Source organism: Gastrolobium bilobum, unplaced genomic scaffold, assembly GCF_033153095.1.
Source record: "Gastrolobium bilobum isolate Gb01-03AN ecotype WA unplaced genomic scaffold, APGP_CSIRO_Gbil_v1 utg33886, whole genome shotgun sequence".
Lineage (NCBI taxonomy): Eukaryota > Viridiplantae > Streptophyta > Magnoliopsida > Fabales > Fabaceae > Gastrolobium > Gastrolobium bilobum.
In genome coordinates this window covers 84,477-104,109 of record NW_026898003.1, presented here as the reverse complement: position 1 = coordinate 104,109, position 19,633 = coordinate 84,477, and the positions used below count along the sequence as shown (strand labels likewise).

General features: G+C 33.6%; 2 protein-coding genes across 2 annotated transcripts; one reads left to right on the top strand and one right to left on the bottom strand.

Moving 5' to 3' along the window:
- Positions 1 to 7,956: 7,956 nt before the first annotated feature.
- LOC133312100 (probable pyridoxal 5'-phosphate synthase subunit PDX2) lies at positions 7,957 to 14,750 on the top strand. The gene is made up of 7 exons (XM_061513250.1): positions 7,957 to 8,052; positions 8,155 to 8,282; positions 9,212 to 9,299; positions 9,434 to 9,507; positions 10,072 to 10,263; positions 14,266 to 14,363; positions 14,495 to 14,750. The coding sequence occupies exons 1-7, from the start codon at positions 7,998 to 8,000 to the stop codon at positions 14,616 to 14,618; spliced, it is 759 nt and encodes a 252-aa protein (XP_061369234.1). The 5' UTR covers positions 7,957 to 7,997; the 3' UTR covers positions 14,619 to 14,750.
- Positions 14,751 to 16,162: 1,412 nt separating this feature from the next.
- On the bottom strand, positions 16,163 to 19,068 carry LOC133312089 (high mobility group B protein 1). Its single transcript, XM_061513237.1, has 8 exons — positions 18,960 to 19,068; positions 18,151 to 18,229; positions 17,808 to 17,936; positions 17,671 to 17,728; positions 17,536 to 17,580; positions 17,101 to 17,181; positions 16,942 to 17,016; positions 16,163 to 16,456 (listed from the first exon to the last, which is right to left on the bottom strand). The coding sequence occupies exons 2-8, from the start codon at positions 18,216 to 18,218 to the stop codon at positions 16,388 to 16,390; spliced, it is 525 nt and encodes a 174-aa protein (XP_061369221.1). The 5' UTR covers positions 18,219 to 18,229; positions 18,960 to 19,068; the 3' UTR covers positions 16,163 to 16,387.
- Positions 19,069 to 19,633: the final 565 nt, after the last annotated feature.

Sequence of the window (19,633 nt, the reverse complement as noted above, 5' to 3'; positions counted from 1 at the left end):
TGAGGAAAAGTGGAAAACAAAGAACCTTTTTGTTTAATGGAAATGGAAGTTAGCCTGGAAAGTTGAGAAGTTAGACATTGATATGAGGCGAAGTTGTAATCAGAGCGAGCGCGAATAAACAGTCTGAGGCGGTTTAATTGAACCACCATTATTAAACCGACGTGAAAAATCGATTTTCCTGTAGTACCATATGTTTCGTTGACATTGACACGGGACACGACATAATAACACATTAATTTTAAAAAATATTAGATTTCAACAGGTTAGGACACGTTTTGATATTAAATGATATTTTTAATTTATGTAAGGTATATTATATTTAATATTTAATAATTTAATCAAAAAATAAAGCTAAACTTATAATTTTCATCAATTTTGCAAAGAAACATAAGATATCACAAATATTTATATGAAACTCAATAAAATAGTAATCCAACGAGTCTAATAATTAAAACAAAAAACGCAATCCAATGCAATCTTTGAATTTTTTTTTGAATCTCTACAACACGTGTTGAAATATCATAAAAAATCGAAGTGTTGCGGAATGTCACGCATGACGCGTTAGATTTTTTAAAATGTCCGTACAATATAGCTCCCAACAAGAGAAGATATCGACATCATCTATGCAAAGTAACAGGTATTCTCTGAGGTGTTGTTACCCATGCTCAATTCCATTTGTACTTTGTCCTTATTGGGCTTTTGACCTAGCAGTTTGACTTTTCCATCTTCACAGAGGATCTATTCCCTAATAATGAAAATGGATCAATTTCATATAGAATTTGAATTTTTATAATATGCTCTATATAATAGAAGAAAAATTTTCTTTCATTTATATCTCTATCTTCTTTTTAAATTATTTCTCAATCATTTTTTCTTTCCTTTTTTGGTTAAGGCTCGTCGAGTCCCGGCCCACCATAAATGAGTTCATAGAATTTCACATTAAAATTTCAGTAATCTTATCATATAATTTTATTTTTTTTATATTTCTCCCTATAAATGTTCAAAATTATTAATAGAACCATAATTAAAGCATGTAAGGAGAGACCAAAAAACAAAAATTTTAAAATGTAGGACAATGTCGGACAAACGCAACAAGTCACCAGCGTATCACAATTTTTTATGCATATTTCTCTCAAATATAAAATTGGTTGAACCGACATAAGTTTTTTGCACCTGAAACTGTTAAGGCTAATTCTTTTCTCCTTTGCATGTTAAGTCATCCCTACATTCAAAAATGGGATCGAGTTGAGGACAAAACAATTTGAGCTTTTAACTCTACTTGTTTAAGCAGTCATGGGACTGTTGGTGCAGAATTTGTATTTTGAAGACCCATTTGCCATTGATAGGATTGGAATCAAAAGCGAGTAATCTTTTTTCTAAAAATTGAATTTAATGGAACAGGTAATAGAGTATACTTAAATGATATGTTGCGCTCATGACAAATATACCGGTCAAACGAGTGATAAAGGGATGAGAAAGTATCATTCTCAAGAGGATTAGGGACTCCAAACACTATTCTTAATAGTGTCCTTAATTTGAACAAATTGAAAATTGATTTGAAAAGAGTAATGATTAAACTGAATGAAAGAAAATTATAAAAGGAACGATTAATGATTACTCAGTAATAACGAATGCACGAATAGAATGCAACGGATAGATAATGGAAAGTGTAGCTAGGGTCAACTTCAGCTTCGATTAACCTTGGTAATCTAATTCAATTTAACGATATTTTATCTCAATTGATTCAAATAACTCATCATCTAATAATTAATTGGTTAAATCCTAATATATTAGTTCTTTAACCATTTAACTCAATTGGAATCCTAATGTCTTAGTAATTCTTTTTGGATTAAGCCTTAAGCGCGATGAATTACAAAAGCTCGCAATTCAAGCCTATGTTTAGATCATGCAAGATTTGGTGTTCTACCCCTGTCTAGATCAAGATCTCAATACATCTATTGTGAATCCTAACCCTCTTTATTCCTATATGATTGATCAAGTTATACAATAATTTAAACATGCAATTCGAGGTAGACACATATAATTAGAGACAATTTATTAATGAAAAGAATTAAATCAATCAAGAATTCACGTCGGATCCAAATTCCAAACTACAATGGAGAAATTAGCCAGACATAATTAGCTTAAACAAAACAGAATACAAAAGGAAAATTAGATAAAAGGCTGAAGGAGGAATGTTGATCGATCTCCATAGTTGCTGCGGTCTTCCTTCCCTCCACTTGATCTCTGAATTCTCTCAATTCTTTGATCTTATCGTTCTTCAATTATGTAGAACTCTCTTTTGGTTTCCAACTGTCCTTTTATAATCAAGAAGCTGTATCTTTTAAAAATCTCTCAAGATCTTAAATCAAATAATTAACCAAATCTTCACTAAAATCATGTCATTGATCAATATCACAGCACTTGAATTTTACTAGCATATTGGCGCTAGTAGTGCTACCTTAGCGCCACTAGCGTGGGAAAGATTTGGCACTTGATGCATCAAAGGGGTTAACAATGGAAAAATCTTTAAAAAGGTGGTCTATTTGGCCAAGTGGCTATACAAAATAAAATGTCTTTGTCCTCCCAATTTATGCATGTATCAACAAAGAAATGAAGCAAGTTCTAAAGTACTACCATAGTGAGGACTCTCAAGAAGAAAATCATAATATTTAGGCTCAAATCTCACGTGTTGTGGTATCAAGCTAAAATTCTATTACTTATTTTCTACATCATGGTATCATCCAACAATTCTCAAAGAGAAACTCAATCAAACGTGTAGTCTTACTCTCCTTATATGACATTCAAAGCAATATCATGACAGAAAAATCATTGTGGACTCTCATAGTGTTACTTGTGTTTCCTAAAGTTATTCATGTTTATCAACTGACGAAGCTCATGCAACTTTGAAACGGTATTCAGAGACCAATAGAGTAATAGAACTGACAAGTAAAAAAAATTACAAGGATTGAGATAACTCCCCCGACTCTGAAAAATTCGGTTAGGTGTCTCCCTCTTAATGTTAGTTCCTCAATCAAAGCATGTTATGCGCTTCACAATTCCCAGATTTAGAACATTGTTATCCCAGCAATAACTTGAGGTGTTCTTTGATAGAAGGATTTCATTTGGGTTCTTGGGAAATTGGGGTGGGAAAAAAAAATTCCCACGTTTGTAGGAGGAAAAGTGAAAATATGCCGAATTTTTTTTTTGCCAACTTTTGTTTTACGCTTCAGATTCCAAAAAAATTACCATCTCTACCATGGTATTTTTTTTACACCGTGTAGGAAAGGAGTAACAACAAATTGAGAAGAAAATGCCTTGAGTTGAAATGGCTCCACTCTGTTCATCACCTTCGTGTTCATCAAAATTTTCCCAAATTTCATCACCATAATCTCTGTGTTCAGACGAAAATTCCCCCCCCCCCCCTTTTTTCCCATCGTTTCATCACCTATGATTGAAATGGCTCCACTCAATATTATGAAGAAGAGAACTGACAGAAAGGCTTTCAGTGAGGTGATTTATGGAAATGCAAAGGAGTACTACACCTACATTGGTTTTGCCTCGGTCCCAACCGAAGATCAGTTCACATTGCAAGCTTGCTTTTCATGGTTTTCCCCTATTTTCGGCTTCTAGCCCACATGCACAAGCTTCACTCTCTTACTGAAGCTTCAGTTTAGCCTCCTTAGGTACCAAAGTGATAGAAAATGGGGTGGTTTTGCTGTATGTTATTTAGATTTGGAGCAAGAAAGGAAATTTTAAAGAAAAAAAAAGAAAAAAAAAAGAAAATTTGAGCAAATAGGGTTACAGAGCTATAGAGTGAAGAAGCAATGTGCCAGTAAGATCCCAGAAAAGAAAAAAGAAAAAGACGAAACGGTAAAGAGAACCTGATAACTAAATCGAGTATGTTTGATTCATGATAGTAGGGAATGATGGGTGATTTTGTAATTTCGATTTAGATTTCCATTAATATTTTACTACCAACCAAACATAGCATCGGTAAAATTAACCTAATATTTTCAGAAAAAATTTGGCCTACCAAACACGTTATAGTAACTTACCCGAGAAAAAAAAATTTCCACCATATTCCAAGAAATCTTTTCTTCCCGATAAAAAATAAATTCTTTTCTACCAAACACCTCCTAAGTAAAAATTGTGAGGTTTTGCGAGAGGTGTTGTAACAATCACGATTCATCATTATCTCTTTATCCTAGTTATTTGTTATTTGATTAGTTTATCTTTATCTTAATTGTTTAAATTATCTTATTAGTAGTTATCTTATTAATTTTAATTTTAAATTAAGATTTCCTTATCTTTATTGAAATTATAATTCTATGAATTATTAGCTCACAGAGCATACATAAAAATAAATAAATAATTATTCAAGTCTCCTTTCTAATGTCTCTCTCTTCTTCTAATTTTCTCTCTTTAATCTCTCTATCTCCAATCTCTTCTTTCTATATTTTTAATTATATTCCCTTCATTCATTGAAGGATGAATCGTGATTACTACAGTTGTTCTTTGGTCTACGGGAGGTAAGGTTCTTGCTCCTTAAGGTTCAAATGCTGATATCTTTGATTTTACTTCCAGATAATGCTGTTACGCGTAGGAGATCATCTTTGTTATTTTGTGATTTTTGTTGACGGAATATTTTTCTGGTTAAAAGCTCTTAACCATCATTTTCTTAGGATAATATATATGGCCATGTTACACCTGTATATATATTTTACTTTGTTCTTCAAATTTTAAAAACTCGACACCATATTCTTAAAATATTAATTTAGGTCAATAAAAACTTTTACTTATTTCACGTTAATCTTCAAATTCTTAAAATGTGAAGCAATGACCGGAGATATTAATATGAAAAAAATTAGTCCTTTATGTAAGTTGAGTCTATTTTTTTCAAAAAGTGTTAATATATTATGTTAAGTTGTTGACGTAGCTATTGACGAGCGATACTTGTGTGCTCTCGGAGCAAAAACATTTTGGTGGGGCGGAGGTGAGAGAAAAGGTTGAGGAGAGGAAAAAAGATGATTGATGTGTCAATTTTTTAATAAAAGGATCATATTAAAAAATGGGATTTGCATTCATCATGCAATATGACAAAAAAAAAGTTTCCTACACACAACATTTCGTGGGGCCTGCATTTTTTGAAAAAAAAAAAAAAAAACTACGGCACGAAAAATGAATCTCTATAACATAACACAATCACTTTTCCTACAACATAATTTTTATAAAATCCTTAAAAAATTCCACTATTGACACATTCATTTGAAAATGTTAGCTTGGAAAATAAAATCTTTTAAATTCCAAAGTTGAAAACATTCTCTTAATCTAACAAGGGGCACGTTATATTTACAAACTTTTTTATTTACAAACTACACTATATTCTTCTGGGAGAATACAAACTTTTACAAATTACACTATATTCTCCCGAGAAAATACAATGTAAATTGTAAAAAAATTCAAATAAATTTGTAAACGGATCCTGTCCCATCTAACAATACTAGATTAGCCCACACATAACAAAGAAGGGTTTATTATGCAGAAAAAAAAATGTCTACCACACTCTGATAAAAATAAATAAGTCTCTTTAATAGTTTCTTATTTTTTTTTATTATGGGATCTACTTACTTTCATATAAATGTACAGAAAATTTTTTTTGCAACAAAAGTAGCAATATTTTTCCCAACTAGTAATGTAAATTACTAACATAAACAAAAAAAAATTAACTTTTTCAAAAATGACATCGTTAACTATATCAATAATCATACTTATAAGCAGTGTTTTAAAACCCCACCCCACCCCATCCCCCGGGTCAACCCTGACCCCTACCCTCTGAGGGTTGGGGTCACAAGTTGGACCCTATATGCACATCGACCCCTCCGACTCCCAAAACTCGGCCGGGTTTCAGTGACTCCCGGGTCAGAGGAGTCAAAGGGGGTCACTGCATGTTTATTTTTTTTAAAAGAAAAATTCCATGAAACAACTTCGTTTTATTAAAAAAATAAAAATAAAAATGCTTCAAACCTAAATCTAATCGTTCTCTTCTCTCCCAGTGACCTATATGTCTTCAATCTTCACCTCGTAGACGTGAATCTTCTAGAAAAGGTAAGAATTCTATCTATTCAAATGAAATCCTTACGGTCGTCGATGGAAAACAAAAACTCATTCTTACTTCCTTTAAATTTTCCTTTGTCAGGGACCTTATCAAAAGAGGCAGAACCGGGTCAGCGTATTGATCCCATTAGAATATGAGTTTTGTACTTTGGTATCTTGATACTTTAATTAAGTTGTGTAATATTGACTTGTGGTTGTAATTAGAGAATTATGTTAAGTATATTTTGAATCTTTGATAATTAGTGGTTTGTTTTTTAATATTTTTATATATGATATATATATATTTATATACTTTTAATATATAAAACCGGATCAGCATAGTGACCCCGTGACCCCTCGGTTGAACCCCTGACTCTATGACCCCTGACCTCGGCCGGGTCGATGGCCGGGCCGGGTTTTTAAACACTTGCTTATAAGTGGTTATTTCACGAATTAACTGACTTAAGGAACTTCGTGTTGGTTTTGGAAATTCAATCAGTAATGTGAATATCTATAAAAAAAAAAAAAAGTAAAATTGTTACAACAAGATTTTTATTCTATTTTTAAGAAATTGATGGATTACGCGAACAAAAATCTTAAACAAAAACAGAACCAGAAGTTGGAATCAAACAAAAGTGGTCTCATGGCCATTCTTGAGGACAAAAGAATTGTCACATCTTTCGAAATAAATTATTCGAATGTTATATTTCAAAAATATTATGTCAAAATATCACGTTGATTCAGTTTATCACGTATCGTTGGATAAAGATTTGTTGTGAGAAATAACGGGTCATGGACCGTTGTTTCTAACAATATGTCTTGTCCTCATAATACATGACAAATAGATAGTTTTTTTTATGCAGTTGAGTTACTGTGTCATTTGGATAAGGACTTGCTGTCAAAAACAACAAGTCCGAATCTCTTTATTTCTGATAATGGATCTTTGTCCAACGACACCTTATAAATTAGATTTGCTAAAATTAATAATGGATCCTAAAATGTGGTATTTTAACAAAAAAAATTTATTTAAAAATTAAAATAATGTGTCAATTTGGTTGTTATTACTTCTTTTTACCTTTCATTCAATTTTTTTTGGATAAGTTATTCTACCTACTATTTTTTTCTGCTTACCTTTGTCTACCACTTTAAAACACTGTTGGATCAGAATCTCAAGAAGAGGAAGAAAGATAAATGTTAGTTAAGACTCTGATCTAATGATATTTTATAGTTGTAAGCAAAGGTAGACACAAAAAATGATAGGTAAAATAACTTTTTTTTTTTTAATTATCATTTTCCACAAAGAAAGAAAAATGGTGGGCATGGCCCATGGCCTAGGTAATTTGGCGGGTACAGACTTCACACAAACAACGGCTGTTCCAACAGCCACAGGCCACAGAATATATATCTTTAAATAAGTTAATAATATAAAAATATTCATATTATTCTTAAGGTTTTGATTAAGTTTAAAAAAAAACTTTTACAAGTAAAAAAATGGACAAATTTTAAGTTATAAAACTCCCGCTAGGCCTAGGGTTCATAAGAGGATCACAACTTTATCTTAAATTTGTAACAAACAGATTACATGATTCAAATACATAATTTAAACTTGTAAAATCTCAAGTCAAGTAACGATAACACTAACTGATATATGCTCTCTTTCTTTTTTATGTTAAACAATTTTTTTTGTAATTTATTAAAAAATAAATATTGAAATATTATATGATATCTCAGTTAACCCGAAGTGTCACACTCAGATTAAAAACCTCATTATCCTTAATTTCTGAGGCTAAACCCAAGCTTGGGCCGAATTTTTACGAGTTATATATAAACTTGCAGCAGCAGCAGCAGCAGCAGCAACAACAAAAGACGCTGCTAACTCTGTTTTTTCAGTCTTTCACAGCATGGCCCTCGTTGGCGTCCTCGCGTTACAAGGATCTTTCAACGAACACATAGCCGGCATGTTCATTTTTTTTTCTTCCTTTCTATTTGTTTTTCTGACCCTTCATTCCCTTTTTCCAAAGTCTCAAACTTTTGTGATGTTTGGATTGTTTGTGACAGCTCTTAGGAGGTTAGGGGTGAAAGGGGTGGAGATTCGGAAGCCAGAACAGCTTCAAACCGTGGCTTCCCTTATCATCCCTGGTGGAGAAAGCACCACCATGGCTAAGCTCGCTGAGTTCCACAACCTGGTCTTTTCTCTATAGCCCTTTTTTTCTTATGCCTCTTGCTTTGTATGTTCTGTTTATTATTTATTTTTTAGTTTTTTATGTCTGGGAACTTTTTTTGTGCTATTTGATTGATACCCCTATTGACTTTATATGTCTCTATTGTAACGTGGTTGCATAAAGTGACTAACTTTTTTTTTATGACTCTTTTGAAGTGCATTTTCATGCTTGTTATCAGTTGATTTGGCTAACTGAAGAAGATTTACCCTTTTTTTAGGGAAAATAAAAAAAAGGTTTATTATAATTTGATTGTATACTTTAGATTGTTGTGTTTCTAACGTATAAAGTTTTTTCTTGTTTTTAGTTTTGTTTTCTATAGTTGATATATAGGGAAACTTGTCACAATTGTTAGTGTTGTTGCCATGTTACCTAGAGCTAATGCAAGGTAAGGTTATCTACTATAGACCCTTGGACCCTTCATATAGCGGGAGCTTTATAGAACCAGGTTGTCCATTTGTCTATAATTGATACGAGCGAGAGAGAGAGAAAGGAAAATATTTTCAGGGCTAGGAGAGGATCGAGGACTCGGTACATCCTTTACCGAATATAAAAAAAAGTAACACATTTATACTAGCCCTGTTTATGGTTATTTCCTCCCATATTCCCTTTTTTTTCTTTTTGGTAATGGAGTACCTTCTCTCGTTGCACATAAAATGTACTCGAGAGATAGAGAGAGGAGAAAAATGGAAAGGGAATGTGTTATCTGGTTTTTTTTTGTGTCTATTTTTTTGGTTTTGAATGACATTATTTGCTGGGATTTTTGTAATAATGCTTTTGCCTGTGGAACTTTTACACTCAAACGTTATAGTTTTATACTCATGGAATCATGTAATGCTTTTGGCATTGATGGGGACCGTGCATGATGATTTATGTTGAATGTTTCAATTTATCAGTTTCCTTCCTTGCGAGAGTTTGTAGAAATGGGAAAGCCTGTATGGGGAACCTGTGCAGGGCTTATATTCTTGGCAAATAAAGCTATAGGTTGGTTGTTTTTCTCTTCTCCTTTATGCCCTTGTGTTGAATTTCAGACAATATCAACTATCTTATTCTCAATTTACTTCTCCCTAAAACATCTGATAATAGTTTAAACATTTAAATGACAAACATCATTTCAGGACAGAAGACTGGTGGACAACAACTGATTGGTGGACTTGATTGCACTGTGCATAGAAATTTCTTTGGCAGCCAGGTAATACATGCATTATGCATTTTATGCTATAATCTATGAAACAAATATTAATAGAAGCCTATGTTATTCACATCTGGGGAATGTTGGACGTGTAAAATTCTGCTTAGCATTTTGTTTAGGCGAGAATAAAGGTGTGTGGTCATGCTGAATGGCCTAACATTTAACATGTGAGCTTTTCATAATGGTACCAACTGATAGTTATTTGAGCTCTACAGTCACTGAGCTTTCAAGTTCTTATGAAGTTTTTCAGTACTCTTTTCCTCCCCTGTTCTACCTGATCCCTTCTTGACTCAGGTTTCTTATTATCTATAAGCATCGAAATCTAAAATATTTTCATTGGTTTCAGGTTTTTTACAGAGTTTGCTTTTCTCGTTCTAAATCATTTAGCATTCTTGCCATTATAGATGATAAGATTCGTAGAGTTCATCTATAGATGTAAATATAGTAATATTAGTGCATGGAATGACATCAGGGAAGAGGATAATAAGCATGGCTTGACAAAAAAAAAATTTGCTGCACTTTGTGGATTTTGGTCACATTTAACTGAAAGATATGTTTATTTAGATTCAAAGCTTTGAGGCAGATCTTTCAGTGCCAGAGCTCGCATCCAAGGAAGGTGGTCCAGAAACATTCCGTGGAATTTTTATTCGTGCTCCAGCAATTCTTGAAGTAGGACCGGAAGTTCAAGTGTTGGCTGGTTATCCTGTACCTTCTGACAGATTGTTGAGTTCTGATTCCTCTATTGAAGACAAAAAGGTTAGCTATTGACAAATCTGTCTATAGAAAGTTATCAGCTTGCCTTGTCATGAATGTAAGATCAAAAGGGTGCAATGTTTGTAATTTTCTAACTTATCTCAAGTTTTATGTTATTTATCACTAAATAGTAAATATGTTGTTGACTTAAATTTCAGTTAATCATGGATCATTTGCTGATTCTAGTTTTAGGTTCAGTGCTGATTACTTCCAGAGCTATTAGAATTTAAAAGGTTAATGTCCTATGAATAGTTAATGAAAACACGCCAGAATGGACAGGATCAGATGAACATTATAGATAGTTGTACATGTTGAAACTTATTTTGAGGATGTTATTTACTGGCTGATTGACAGTACAAAATTCGAATTAGAAATGGGGTACTTCACTTGTATAATTCAATTCTGTTTATGAAACTGATATTTTGAGGATTGATATCAGAGCAGGGGGGGCGTGTCTCTGGCACTTATACAAGTCCTGTGCTGTATTGCTTCCAAGTTCCTTTTGGTTCATTGGCATAGTTTGGGATTCTAGAGTCTCATCCGAGAAAATCTAAGTTTTTGAAGCAGAAACTTAAAGAAGAAAGGAGTTGAGAAACATTAGGAAATTGTCTATATGAATGAATGGTTATAAGGATATGAAATTTCGATCTTTGTTAGTTTGCTGACCTATTACCCAAAGAATCTCAACTCTTTGAAACGTTATTAGTTTGGAAATTTCCTTCTTGTTTATAAACATATTATCCTTGGAACTTGGAACAGTTTCCTACTTTTGAGAAGGCAGCCCTTAATTGCATTACATTTAATAGGATATTTAGTTCCCAACCAATATGTTGTCTTCGTTCACATAATAAATGTTACACACCAAGGTCTTCAATGATATCAATTATCATTTACAAGCTTCCATTAATAAAAAGATTCGATTGGTATCAATTAGTTCTTAATTAGCACTAGCATTTATTGGCTTTACCTTTTTAGTATGTATTAGAATTTATTAGCTTTACCTTTTACTACATAAAATCCTTGCTATAAAGGTCACAATGGCTCTAGAGAACAAAAAAGAAAGAAATTACTTCCTTCCAATTATTATTTCTCTCCTTTTCCCCTTCCTCTCTGTCTTTTTCTCTCTGAAATTACTTTTAACAACTGGTTCTCTCATCAACTCTTGCCTCCACCATGCCAGCAACCTATTCTCAAGAGTACAAGGCTCAATTACAAGCAATGCAACAGCTAGCCAGGGCAACAACCGTTGTCGTCGAACAATTATGCCAAGATTGCCTAGACTTTGAAGCCAACCAACTTATAGGAGAAAGTCTCAGGGCATTAATGGACAAACGTGATCAATGCCTCTACCACCTTCTGGCAGGAACAACCAACACAACCATCATTTCCATCCGATCCAATGTCAAGCATTCTTGGCAGCATTATACATAAGTCCACATGTTCGGAAAATGTGCCAATGCATGGATATACTCTCCACCTCACATTCCTATGATATTTCCTCGGTTGACCCAATTGTATGGCTTTTCAACATGCATCGTTTTTTTCAAAATTATAAAACACACCAACATAATCAATTGTTGCTAATCACAATGCATCTCAATGCACTTGCGGCCACTTGGTACCAAAGTCTAGCGGCGAATAGCCTTCTACCCAATCGGGATACATTTTCCATATGTTGCCGCCTTGGTCCCTCTAAGTATGAGGATTCGACCGCCCTTCTCATCAAGCAGTCTCAGATTGACTCCATCCTTGAATAGCAAGGCGCCTTCGAGAATGTTACCAGCCAGGTCCGGTCTTTCTCGAGCATTTATGTAGCTTGTTTATTTTTGGATTGGAACTTTTAGTGCACCTGGTGGTTCAAACTCATTAGTCTGTGGACTTGCGTGATGCATTCGTGTTAGCATACATGTATGAGTCTCAACTTAGCAAGTCGCATCGCAACAACTAACGATTTAAATCGCTGCCCTCGGGAGCCTCTGTTGCCTCCTGAACCCTTGTCACAAGACTTCCTATCAAACGCTTGATAGAGGAAGAGATGCATGCGCAATGCAACACGACAAAGGACTATGCTTCAACTGTGACGAGAATTTCGTTTGCAAGCATCAATGCAAAATCTTGCCCTTCTTATATTTGGAGGGTATTTGCTACATGGTAGATGACTCGCTACCACTCGAGCCTGTCAAACTAGATCCACCTGAACCATTCACAAGCCACGTCTTGATTGAGGACAAGTCACATCTCATTGGGAGAAGGAATGTTACGCACCTAGGTCTTCGCGAGATATCAATTAGCATTTACTAGCTTCCATCGTAGTTATAGAATATGCATGATTCCTGATTTGAATCTTACAATCCAATGCGATTTGCTAAGCTAGCGATTCATATCATGTGATGAATTGGAGAAGGCTTTGAATCGTATGATACATGTATAACCGATGTGATTTCGTATTACCATCACGAATCACACGATTCAATGATTTGTTCTCTTTTTTTTTTCATCAATTCTCATAAAAGAAACTGAAAAGCCAAACAAGTATAAGTTGTTAAATCAAAAGAAACTGAAGGAACACCATTGAATTGACCCCAATTTGATTATTTTGTTGCTTTGTTTTCCTTCTTTTGAAATGCAGGCTTCACATATTACTCATTCTATGCATCTTATTTTTCTATTCCATTGCTATGTTTTCATTTTCTAGTTTCCAATCTTCCATTAATAAAAGGGGAATATTAATCTTATGTTACATGAGAGTATTATCTCATGCTATAGAGAGAGTTTAAGTGGGGTCTACCATTAAAAAGTAAAAAAGAAAAAGAAAAAAGAAGGGGTGCGATTTTCGATGTGAGAGAAAATGAGATAACTACCTCATGTAAAATGAGAGTAGTATTTCCCTTAATAAAAACATTAGATTGGTAACAATTAGCCCCGATTAGTATCAGTTAGCATTCTTACTTTTAGTCTTTATGTTTTATATTTTGAATACTTGTTATAAAGGCCACAATGACTATATGAAATACAGAAGAAATTACTTCTTTCAAATAATTAATTCTCTCCTCTCTCCCCTTTCTTTGTCTTTTCTCTCTGCAACTCTGCCAACTCTAAAATTACTCTCAACAATGAACTACTGGCATACTGTATTATGAGGTTCTGTTGTGTATATTAACATTGGATGGCCATAGCCTTTTGGCATTGTTAGTTAAGGCTAATCTATGTTTCTTACTAATAAAAAAATGATAACCATCATAACTGGTAGCTGAATCACATGTTACTAGGATAAGCACAAGGCGATAATAATTTTGAATTTAGAGGTTGAAGTGCAGTAAGAATTACTGGAAAAGAAAACTGTCATGGGCAGTTGTAGTGAGGACTAGGTCGGTGCCCCACTTAAGCCTATGTGTTATACTTAGCGTGTTGCTGGAAGTATTTTCTCTTGTTATGTTTCCTTCATCACTTTGATGTTTTCTGTGGAAATGCTTCTCAGATGATAGGTTTATTTCCTTTAATGAATAATTAGCATGCTCTGTCTTTCCCAATGTGGTACAAATGGTATAGTTTTATTTCTTAATCTTATAGGAATACATTTGGAGATGCACCTTAATTTTACTGGAGGTGCTATTTTAGTAAGATAATATTTTAGTAAGATAAACCATGATTAATCAAGACGACGGCCATACGTATCATTTAGTTTAACTTGGTTAAGACTAAGAGGCATCTACATTTGTTGAAGGTGATTAAGAAAGCAATGTTATGATGTACTATTCCATATAGTTTCAAAACTTCTTAGCAATTGAAAAACAAATGAGCTAATAGATGATTTTATTGAACATCTCTGCTATCCCATGAATAATGTCTCCAACCATAACCCAACAACTCCTAATTCACCTACTAGTTATTATAATACAAACACTGCTTGCCAATTGCCACTGCAAATGAATCAACTTTTACAATAATGTCTTGGATATTTTCCTCATTAATTACCATGTTTCTTATTAGTTATGACTATGACAGGAAAATGCTCAGGAAGAAAGTAAGGTTATAGTTGCTGTGAGACAAGGGAACATACTAGCGACTGCTTTCCATCCTGAATTGACAGCTGATACTCGATGGTAGATAGAAATTGTTTCAGACTATTGAATTTTACAATTTTTATATGATATGGAGTTCTAATGGTCTAATTTTGAGATTTAATGGGGAGTGTTTTTTGGTTTTATGGAGTTGTAATGGTCTAATTTTGCAGGCATAGTTATTTCTTAAAGATGGGAAATGAGATGGGAGAAGAGGCCTCAAGTAGCATTGTTCCAGCACCAGTCAATACAAGTTATAACCTACAAGCGCCAAATGACCTTCCTATATTTCAATAGGACCAGATAATCACCAAGACTTTCTTAATGGATGATTTTTTTTTTTTCTTTATTTAATTTCTTTTGAAAACGATATCTGATAATTGTTCCATTCTAGAAAATAGCTAAATAGTATTATTCTTTTTATGCTTTTTTTTAGATAGTATTTTACACTTTGGTAATTCTTATTGTGCCAGTTATCTGATCTGGTCCATATTGCTTGTGCCTTGAAAAAAGTCACAAAATATTCATTTAGCATATTCTCTGTTTTGTTCAATTGGTGGTCAATCATAAGTATCTACGTCTGTGTCATTATCTGTCTCCCCAGAGTCCAGACTGCTATATGAAATTTGAATATCATTTAGTTTCCATTTTTTTCTCCCCTTTTTGCTGTGTAACTTTGACTAGAAAATAATTATTTAATTTTTATGCAATACTATGCTTTTTTATATGGTCGGTTTGCTATATCTGACGTCAATCCTCTTCTTTTACTTTGGCTTGGGATATGTCATGCATACGTACGTACATAGGCGAAACTACTTTCTTTCTTTTTCTCTTATTTTTTTTTTATTTTTTATTTGGATTCATTAGCACCGATCTTAACTAATTTGGGATAAAAATATTGACGATTTTCATGATGACTAGAACATGGTCCTTCTAAAGGAAATCCTGTAAGTAATATCAAAGGACAGTATGAAGTTTTATGGCCGTTAAAATTTTCCATATGAAGAACTGGATAGGTTCACTTAAGGGTGAAATTTTTTTGGAGCTGCTTAAACATTACCAACCTACTTGTAAAACATCTAAGAAAAACTTGAATTTTCTCATATCAACATATTACCACTTTATTAGAAAAAAAATGTGGAAATTTCACTTTGTTATATTTAATGACAACATGTGTAGTTTAATAAATAATTTGTTTCTTCCTTTCGTGCTAAGTACTGTCATTTTCAGCGTTACCCAATTGCAAAATAATTTTATTAAATTCATCAACTATTACATCTATAGCATCCATTAGTTTAAATGAAGGTTAATTGGACATAAAGTAGTATAATAAGTGAATGGACGGAGGAGTAAGGAGGAACAGAGTATTAAGATGAGATGTTTTTCATTTTCAGTATATTCATCTAATTTGAGACTTTTTTTAAAACAAAAGAATATCTTGTAACATTTCAATCATCCCTTATTTTTTTATTATTATAATTTTTTAGTTCTTTCAATTCAGAAATAAAAATTACCACTCCCTTATCCAAACTCTTATCACATAAAGATTAACCCAATCGGCGGCTAGGGGAGATGTGTGTAAATATTTGAATATAAATAAAGATGAGTACTTTATAATTTATATCAGGTAACACATCAAATCAATATTAATTTTAAATTATTCAATCTTTATTTTGTCTTTTCTTCTTTCCCTATCTAAATTCTTGTAATTTCAACACTTTATAATAACATTTGCACTAAGCAAAAAAAACATTCATACTGAGTTCCTTGCCTACGATGGAAAGTAGATGATTTGGTTATGCATAATTATGCCAATGCATTGACAAAAAAGAAATTTATATTACTTAAAACCAACCCATTTAAGGCTAGAATGAACAAAGGGAAATTCAAGTACAATAACTGAGGGAAGCTCAAGTAGCTGGCAATATATCATGCAAGCAAAGAAGACATATTCTGTCTTATCTACCAGCACAAACATAAAAAAAGTACCCTAGTATGCAGAATCAGAATATATAATAACCTCCCTCAGCAATCAAACATCATAACCAAAGTTTTGAGCACCGATCTCATTCGTCGTCCTCATCATCATCTTCTTCGTCGTCCTCATCATCGTCATCATCGTCATGGTGGTCCTCCTGTACAAAAAAGAAATCAATGATCCCCCAAAATTTATTAAAATTAGATTTGTGCTTTTATCATCAAAACAATAAACCTACAGCATTTCTTTCCCTTCTGTGAAAAACTAAAAGCCTAGCAGCAATAGCTTTTATGCCTATTCAAATTAAGGAACCTAGCATTTCAATTCATTGGGAAACAAAACCATTGTAGAGGCCGTAGAATATGAATCAAAAGGTACAGTCCATGTCCAAAAATTCCTATCCTACAAACTTCTGTTGATATGCATATTAAAAATCAAAAGATTTATAACATTTACTCCCTGACAAGAACTTCTTCTTCTTCTTTTCTTTTCTTTTTTTCAAATTCCATGTGAAGTAATTGCATATAATATTCGGATAATCCAAGCTCTTTCATATCATACTCTAAATTCAAGATAGTACAGAGAATGCATTCTAAATAACCTAATGAACATAAATGAAAAATAGCAAAGAAGCAAGACTACCTCTCCACTGGCTTCATCATCTTCATCGTTTACTTCAGATTTGGACTTGTCGGATTCATCATCTGCGGAGCTTTGCTGGCAACATTATAGAAAATAAAGCATGTAAGCAAGACAATCAAAGCAGCACACACAATAGAACAACTGGCATGGGTTGCTCACCTGCTTTTTATTATAAGCATTCATAAGTTTTTCATACTCAGCTTTCCTTTTTGCAGCCTTGGCTTCATATGGAGCTTTCTCCTTTCCATTCCAAAGAGAGGAATCAAAATTGAGTTCATTGGGTACAGTTATATTGATATAATGGATTCGAATTGAAACAACATTTGTTTACAAATGATAAACTATAAAAAACTACTCCCCATTAAACCCCGACTACTGAGAGTAGGGATGAGGGCGGTCCTTGTATGCAGTCTTACCCTTGCATATTTGCAAAGAAGTTGTTTTCCGTATTCAAACCGCAACCTTTCAATCTCAAAAGGAGCAGCTTTACTGCTACTCCAAGCTCGCCCTCTTAAATAATAAACTATATCTACTTATAAATAAATTTGAAAGATAAAAAATGTGCCATTATGCATCAAAGATTGCATAGCTTACAGCAGCAGTCAAGGATTTCCATTTCTCTCCTCCAGCTTTCGCAACCTTCAATCAAGAATGCAACTAACAATTTAGATGCTTATTCCAAAAGAATGCATCATCATTGAAGATGAAGCAATTTAACATATAACTTACCGCTGATACGGCCTTTACACCAGGATTATCTGCCTTAAAGGTCTTTCTGAACTCCTCACTATCAAAGACCAGGAGAAAAGTCAGATAATTTTTCTTCAGGGAAATATAGAGAAAGGAATAAAGACAGATATACAAACAGGAACACAAAGAAAGCACTGGGTGGTCTTTTTGGCTTGTTAGGATCTTTCTTCGCCTTCTTCTCCTTCTCTGGCTTTCGCGCACTACTCTTGTCAGGCTTATAAGAAGCCTTGCGCTTTCCAACCTTTCTGAAAACAATATAGATATATGTTCCATCACTACACTATTCCTGTAACACTGGATGCACCATCAAGTATGTGAAATCAGATATTAATAGAATGTTTAGATATAAACAAATCGCCAGAAAGTCAACGCAATCTGATGGACAAGGAGATATGAAGTTACATGAAAAATCAAAATGCCCCAACTAATTCACGTAAGTGTAATGATACAGGAACTAACCTGTCATCAACGGGCTTGAGTGTTTCTTTTATGTTCTTCAATGTTCCCTTGCCCTTTGCATTCTTCATTGTTTAAGTTCCTGAACCAAGACAATAAAAAGCTATAAAAACAAGCGAATTGAAAAAAAATTAAGTAAAATGGGACGAAGGGTAGATTAAACTTCAAGAAGTTAACATCAAGATTAGCTCAATAAATAATGGGAAAAGTGTGTGCCATTTAAAAGGATCACAACTAAAATATGGGTAAATGCACCCTATGTGGTTAACTGATGCTCCCCAAATGTTACATATCTACCAAGCAACCGACCTAAATAAATTCATATGTTTAATATTTTGTAGTTAAAGCATAATTCAAACACACACACACAAATTTTAAGGTGACTTGGTGACTTACCTATCAAAATTCAGAAATCAGACAGTGAGTAAATCATCAAATGGTATACTATTCAACAACCACAAGCACATACATAATCCTCAGGTCATATATCATAGCAGCATATATATCATTTCCCTTGACTTCTTTTGAGGCCACAGTAAACATATTCAAATGAAAAAAATAAAATTGAAAATTGAGAAGCCTACAAAAAGCATATATCTATTTAGACCTCATGTTATTTTCTCCTCCCAACTCACCCTTTACTTTTCAAATCCTTAAAACCATAACCCACAAACACAAATAATAAAAAAGGCAAAAAAGAACTAAACTTTGAAATTTCTCAGCTTCCAAACAGAAATTCAAGCCAAGAACTTTAACCTCCCCCACCAAAAAAAGAAAAAAGAAAAGAAGGGATATTGAAGAACAGGGGTTACCTTTGGAAAGAGATGAAGTAGCAGAGGAACTTACACGCGAAACAGAACAAAACAGATAACAGAGAATCAAAGCTAATATAGTACCTCTACCAAAAGCAGACAAAGGCTTTAGAAACAGTAGAAAGAGGTTACGACCGAATACACATTGAATTTGATCAATGCAACCGGACCAACCGGTTGAGTCATGGAGACTTTGGTGGAACAGTGACCAAAGTGTGACTGTTGACAAAAAAAAAAATAATTACCAGGCTGTCACGTCAACAGTAAATTTTATCAACATACTACGTGGCATATTTCGTTACATTGTGCAGCGAAATATGTGTGCAAATAATTCGCTACACAGTGTAGTGAAATATGTCACATCAGAATGCATAGAACCAAAAATGTCACGTGTCAAACAAGGAGAATTTCGCTACACTGTGTAGCGAAATTCTCCCTGTTTGACACGTGGCATTTTTGGTTCTGACATGGCATATTTTGCTACACAGTGTAGCGAATTATTTGCACACATATTTCGCTACACATTGTAGCAAAATATGCAACGTGGCATTTTGACAAAATTTACTGTTGGCGTGACAGTCTGATAATTTTTTTTGCCAACAATGGCAAAATGGTCATTGTTCCGACTTTGGTGCCTTGTCCCTAGGGGTGTAAATGAGCTGGGTTAGGTTAGG